General features: G+C 38.9%; 1 protein-coding gene across 1 annotated transcript in view; it reads left to right on the top strand.

Moving 5' to 3' along the window:
* Window positions 1-1,141: 1,141 nt before the first annotated feature.
* Window positions 1,142-7,360, top strand: part of LOC121639679 (mitogen-activated protein kinase kinase kinase 11) — a 54,786-nt gene continuing 48,567 nt past the window's right edge. Inside the window, exon 1 of the mRNA XM_041985080.1 lies at window positions 1,142-2,988. Coding sequence (XP_041841014.1) covers window positions 2,232-2,988 — 757 coding nt within the window. The 5' untranslated portion in view covers window positions 1,142-2,231. The remainder of the gene's footprint in view (window positions 2,989-7,360) is intronic.

The raw sequence follows: 7,360 nt of genomic DNA, 5'->3' as shown, positions 1-7,360 counted from the left end.
GCAGTTTTAATATTATTCTAGCTGAAGTGCTTCCTTCCTTCACACACACAGTTGTTTGTCTATTCAGAACCTCCGTAGTAAAAAATGACCGTACATATGATGCATGTTATGATCTGAACCCACAGCAAATTATATATAATTCTAAGAGAATAAACACATAACTGTTATTTTAGTAAAGTGAGTAAAGGTATCCATCTTGCATCCTGTCTCTTCTCTGACCTCTCTTTAGCCAGCAAAAGTTAGATAAATGTTGACTCTTCCTGTCTCTTGCTCTGTTACGTTCTCTTTTTTTTTCTTTTCTCCCCCTAATGCCGCTTGAGTTTTCTTGCTCAATCTGCCGTAGTTCAAAATGTGTGTTGATATCTAGTTGCTACTGTGTGGTGTGGTGCCGTAAAGTGAAATGCTGTTGTAACATGATCCAGCATCCTACAAAAATATGTGTGGTTTCCCTGCCTTGGGATGCTGCTGGGATACGATGGTTACAGAAATGTAAGTAATAAATCTGACAATACCATCAAAATTAATCAAACTCATTTTTAGAAGGTAACATAGTCATAATAAAAATTAAATTATTTTTATTTTATGCGCTTGATTATAACATGATAAATGTTAATAATAAGATGTAAAATTATTAATGATATTTTCATTTAAATAATAATTATTTGAAAATTATAATTATTTTAAATAATTATGCAAAAGCATGCATGACATAGCCATACATCGCCACGGAATAAAATACAGTGTCACCAAACATACATCATAGAAATTCATAAAACCCGAACAGATTTATTTACTTATTTGTTTGTTTATTTAAAAAAAAAGATCTTTTAATTCTGAAAAATGTAGTTTTTTTTCTGGTCAAGTGAACGCAACCCACTTCCGTCCATAACTAGCTAGTTAGTCATCTCATTCCTGCGTATTAATAACCACGACTTATTAATGCGTAACCAAAAGTTAATGTGCTTCTTCTATCTCTATCAGCGGACTGTGTGTGCATATTTCAATTTGTTCCTTTTACTTAAAATTTAACGTAATCGGAATATTAAACTAAAGTTTTAGTTTGACGGTTACAACCGGAAGTCTCGTGCATTTTCTGTACTTTGACCGTGGCCATGTCATCTGACTCTTTTCCTGTTGGGACAAAAAAAGTTTTGAAACCCCACCCTCCTCACCGCCTGTAAGCAGCGACGTTGAAGTGGTTCGAGGACCTCACGAGTGAGCGCTGACCGAGGAAGAGGAATGTAATTATAAGTTATGATGGAGTCGTTACGCTGTTTGGATACCGACTGCATCAGCAGAAGAACCGAACTGTACTGGGCCACGCGCTGAACTCCCACCGGGAACTAACGGGATTATTATTTTTTTAACACCGTGTTTCTCACTGGAAAGTTAAGTCGAGCAGGTTTGGAGAAGTCTTCCTGTTACAAAGTTGGCGGTTTCTCAGTTTTTCCTCCTTCCTATGCTACGATAAAGCTCGTCACGGTATTTTGCTCTTCATAACACCGCGAGCATGGATACTCTAACGCAGTGGGATGCGGGATTTCCCGGCTGGGCACCGCAGTGTTGCGTTCAGGCGCAAATAATTCGGGTTTAATACCATGAACTGGTCAGCGCTGAAACTTGTCGTAAAACACTGGTTGTCTGGACTGAATGCTCCTTTCCTGCTATTCTTCTCCACTTCTCAGCGCTTCCTGCTTGTGGTGGCCACTGCACTTAAAGGCTAAAAATACCTAAAAACTCAAAATGGACAGCTCAGTGTTGTGGAAATGTTGATTATGAGTTGCAGTAGCAACAGGGAGCTTTTTGGGCAAATTTAGTCTTTTCCCTAGAATTAACCCAAAAAATCAGAGCTCAACAGGTGGAAGTTTTGGCTAACTCTGCCACAATGAAGGGATTCAAGAATAACAACATGCCGGGGAAATGATATTGAGTTCAAGCTATGTGTTGGGAAACCACACACTGTCTCACTGTGCTCTTCCTGAGACTTGTTTATCCCCAAGATGGAGAACTTTGAGTTTAATGTCAAGACCAATGGAAGACAACTGATTTTCAGTTGTCTTTGAGTCCTCTTGCTGCCCGCTCCAGCTTTTGAACACATTTCATTGGTCCCTGATGAGCCAACAAGAAAGACAGGAAAGGGAGCGAGGTGCAATAAAGTACTCCTTTGTACTTTATTTTCAGACCCCTGTGGGGCAGAATCAGATCCAATCAAAACTTTTGCTTGAGGCTCCATGGAGCCGCTGAAGAACATATTCAGTCGTGGCCCGCTATCGAACTGGAAAAACTTGGAACAATCGCAAAAAGGGAACTTCACAAACCCTATGTGGACGGCCTTATTTGACTATGAGGCATCCTGTAAAGATGAGCTCACCTTGCATAAAGGTGACCTGGTGGAGGTCCTCTCTCAGGACTCTGAGATATCAGGGGATGAGGGCTGGTGGGCAGGTAAGGTTAACAACAAAGTGGGGATCTTCCCATCCAACTACGGCTCCTTCAAGCTAAGCGGATACACAAAGCTTCCCAGCAGCGGAGTAGTCGGTGAGTTGGGCCCAGCAGTGGTGGGTGAATTTGAACCCGAGGATGTGGATTTCCGCGAGCTGAGCTTGGAGGAGGTGATTGGAGTTGGGGGCTTTGGGAAAGTGTATCGCGGTACATGGCGAGGCGGGCTAGTGGCAGTGAAGGCGGCCCGGCAAGACCCGGACGAGGACATCAGTGTAACAGCACAGAATGTGAGGCAGGAGGCCCGCTTGTTCGCCATGCTCACCCACCCGAACATCATCGCCCTGAAGGGTGTCTGCCTGCAAGAGCCCAACCTTTGCCTCATCATGGAGTATGCCTCAGGTGGGCCGCTGAGCCGGGCGCTGGCGGGACGTCGCATCCCGCCGCACGTCCTGGTCAACTGGGCCGTGCAGATAGCGAAGGGGATGTTGTACCTGCACAGCGAGGCTATCGTCCCTGTTATCCATCGGGATCTCAAATCCAACAACAGTAAGTCTCTCAAACCTGAAGATGATGTTTGATCACCTTTATCTAGGCATTTAACCCAATATCATGATGAAGCATTACTTTTAAAAACAAAAAACCTTATGATAATGTATCGTTATGGCAGCTAAGGTGAGCTGCGGTTGAAGTGTAAGGCCTGTGAATACAGGTTAATTGGATCAAGTGCTGTCAAAGGTCAGGAATTCAAGAGGAAGCATGTAATACGTTGGACTTTGATGCCGACTGGAGGCAGGAGGGAATTTTTTTTCTTTTGGCGTCAGTGTATCAGGCCGATTGTGGCAGACACGTATGCATTGGACCTTGTCATTAAAGTGAAACTGCACAGAGATGTGCTGATGAAGCTTTTCTGTCTCCTGAATTTTACATCAGCCGCCTCTTTCTCTGTTATTATCATTCTTCTGATGCAGCAAATTCTTCCCATCAGCTTTGCGGTTTTATCTGTCAGCACCCCAGATAATCTTCCTCCTCGTCGTTGCTGATCCTCATCACCAAATTACAAAAAGACCTTGTTTAACTGAGAATGATTGAAGGCAAAAAACCACGATGGCAGTGAGAGTATGGCCTTGGCTATCAGCGCTAGACGGTTTACGCCCCCGATTCAAGGTTTGTTTGTAAAACAAGACATACTGAGAACAACTTTTTCTATCATTTTTTGTCTTGTTTGTTGATCATCAAGTTGTGGCCCTTCATGGCTGATTCTTTCCCATATGTAAAAAGCATCTCCTGTAAGAAAAACAAAAAAACAAAGAAAGATAGAGGAGTTAATATAGTGTTTGTATCTGAGGCAGCCCAGGGCAAACACAATCCTTGTCTCTGTGCACTGGGAGATCGTATCACTCTTCAGCCTCCTCCTGCTTCTTGTTTTTTAATTCTTCTCTCAATCTTTGTCCTCGGCCTGCCTCTACATGTCTTCCAAAAACAGCCATAACCCTGTTGTGCCACCGAGCAATGTCCTATTGCGGTGGTGGAAAGTAGGGGGGCGTGGAAACGGTCTTTAAAGACTTTAAAAGAGGAAAAAAAAAGATTTTTTTTAGATAGTATAACTGTACAAAATGTCCTTAAGTCTTAAAGATGAACCTCAGAATATGATGTCAGTTCCTCAGAATACTGTAGCAAGTTCTTCTTTTTCGAGGTGCCATATTGTGGCTGCATTCTGTCGTCAAAGAGGAGGCTGAAACTCTTTATCTCCCAACTGCAGCCACATCAAGGACACAAGCTGAGGAATAATATGATGGTCATATATCAGCTTAACCAAAATTGCAGGTGAAGAAAATGACCACCGTAGCACAAGTTATATTTAAAAAATACCCTTTGATAATTAGGGCCATCTGTCAGAGTGATGGATGACAGTGGACGGTCATTATCCCTAAAGGGCTCATAAACAACAGCCAAGAGTTGCTGTTGAAGCTAATGAGCAGCAGAAGATGCTGATTAAACAGCGGCGTGGAAGAAAGTGCATTGTGGGGCGTTTGGGTTGAAGCCGGAGGCCGTAACTCCTATGACATTGAGCTCAGAAGGATCCTGGATCCTGTCTGTGTGTGTTGGGAATGAGAGGAAGTCTTTTTCACTCCAGCTGATGCATGTTTTAGTATCTCATATTGATCTTCGTGAGGTTTTGGGGCAGTTTTTTTGAAGAAACCATGAATTCTTTCATTCATCACTCCTTACCTACGGTGACTCGTGTCTCTGCCTCACATCTTCCTGGTTAGTCAGGCAATATTTTAACTCTCTTACTATTTAAATACACTCAGTAAATTAGTCAAATTAAGTCACACCTTATGTTTTTTTACAGCAGAAAAGGATGCTGGCTGGTTGTATCGTTGTGTTCACACTGTAGGTTAATTTGGTGTGGACCAAAACAAAAGTTTAATTCTGATTCACTTTAGTTTTCACAATGGCATGTTTTTGTTTTATAGTTATATCAGTTCAGTTTAAACCAGTATTTTATTTTAAATCTATTTTAATTATTTGATTCTTTTTCTTTATTTTATTCAGTTAAGTTTGTTGTTCGATTATTTATTAAATTAAATTTTTATTTATTTTTTTTTTTTTATGTCATTGCATTTATTTGATTTAATTTTATTTCTCTTTTATTTATTTTGCTTAATTAAGTTAGTTATTTGGTTATTTAATTTTAATGTTTCAATTGAATTTTGATTTTGTTTTTGTTTTTATTTTCATTATTTGTTTTGTAGTTCTTTAATAAATGTTTTTGAATATTTTATTTTTAATTAAATTTAATGCTTCTATTTAATTATTGATTTTTATTTAAGTCTAATTTAATTATTTATTAAGTAAAATTTTATTTAATTTTGCTTTATTTTATTTATGTCATTCCATTTATTCTATTTTTTTATTTTTATTTGTCTTTGTTAAGTTTTAGTTATTTAATTTGAATAATTCAAGAAAATCTTATTTTTGTTTTGCATTGATTTTTATAATTTAGTTTATATAGTATTTTTTCCAATCTTAATTTAATTTAATTTAATTTAATTTAATTTAATTTATTTTTTTTATTTTGCCTGTAGTGATGTCAGAAGAAGTTTAAACAGGAGCCAAAAGGGAATTCCCAGAAATGTTGTGCAAAACTATAATAACTCCTCTTGTGCAAAATATAAGCTTGAAATCAGGAATCAGGTCACACTGAACACTGTTTTAACTGGAACAACAAACCTCCAGCAGGACCAGGAAGGACAGCCATCTACCCCGACTGGTTAGGGCTGGAAAAGCAAGTATTTTATGTTTGTATATTTTTTATTTGGGCTTTGGTTGTATTTAAATCAAACTGTATGATAGCAATGGTTAGATTTTTAACCTAAACACTGAGGTGAGGGATGCAGAAATGCTCGAATCACCAACATCCTCATGATTTTAATCCAGTCTCTTCCTCAGAGCTAAAATGAGCTGTAGGCTCCACCAGACGACAGAAAACTGACGAGGCTTTACTTAGAGCTGGCGGGGCTGAAACCTACAGGGCTCTTTTCTCAGGAAGAAGCCACAGTTAGATCTTGGATCAACATGTCTTTTTTTTCTGCCATGAGTGAACAAACATCTGATACATCTCCCTACCAGCATGTTTTCATTCAGGGCCCCTACTGCCCCACACTGCCAAACATCCTGAGTGTGTGCGTACGCTGGTGTAAACGCTGGGTGGCTGAAGTGTGTGATGTTTGCTTCCATGCGTGTGGTGAACTGCCCTCTTTATTATCAGGGCTATTTAGATATTTTTGTTCCTTTCTCAGTTGTGCAGATAAATTTAGTGACGGAAGTGAGATCTGAAATCTGATAATGTCCAAACCTGTGCCTGTATTTTTGTTTTTAAGTTATTGTGCAGCGGAAGTGATGAGTGGTGGTAAGGTGCTAAGCTGAAAAAAGGATCTGATTGGCTGTCATATGTTGTCATATCACCTGGGTAAACTGATTCATGCCGTCTTGGTTGAGGAGCCACAGGATACCAACTTAGTGAAAGGGAAAATAAAGCAGAAGATAGCTTGAAATTTGGTTTAATAAACCTTAATTGTCTCTTAACAGACACATTTTTTGTAATTATTGTCAAATGGTAAAAAAAGAAGTATTTAAAACAATTTTACTGCGTGACATGAACTTTTAGGTATTAACCCTTTGAGCCCTGCACCTATGCTTTAGGCCTGTGCTCGAAAACTACACACCTATTTGGAAATGAGTATTCCTCTGCAACCACAAGGTTTATTTAAATACTGTTGGACTCATAGTAGAGGGAACTCCTGTGAGGTCTGTTCAGATGTGTGAATATCATCAAAGGTGTTGCCGGTGAGGAATAAATGAAAAAGGCACATAGCACAAATGAAAAAAAGACACGTAAAAAAATTTTTTTATTTTAACAAAAATATTTGTGTCAACAAGAAAGAAAGCTGAAAAAAATTCTATGCAGATATTAAAGCAGGATATAGTGTTTCCTGTTCAGACTTTCAAACTTATTTTATACATATATATGTATGTATGTGTGTGTGTGTGTATATTTGTATATAACAATAATTATTTTATCATTTTGAGGCATTAAAAAGCTGAAATCCTAGAAGAGCTAGTGTCAGGCTCAGCTATGTAATGTTACATCTGTACCCTCAAAGTCATAATATTTTTTAAAGGCACCCTTCCTCAGTTTAAATGTTTGGTGTTAGTTTCCTGTCTTGAATCACGCTGGACTCAGCTGAGTTACACATGATGTAAAGCATGTGTGAAGGAAGGGATGCTCACACCGTATGATAGTATGCACGGTCAGTGTTTTTACCAGCAGATTTAGAGAAATTACTGCATACACTATGTCCTTTAACCTAGAGTTTAAGTTGGATGAATATCGAATTGAACACATGCATGATAT

The sequence above is a fragment of the Melanotaenia boesemani genome, chromosome 5, assembly GCF_017639745.1.
Source record: "Melanotaenia boesemani isolate fMelBoe1 chromosome 5, fMelBoe1.pri, whole genome shotgun sequence".
In the NCBI taxonomy this organism is placed as follows: Eukaryota; Metazoa; Chordata; class Actinopteri; order Atheriniformes; family Melanotaeniidae; genus Melanotaenia; species Melanotaenia boesemani.
This window is presented reverse-complemented; position numbering and strand designations above follow the sequence as displayed.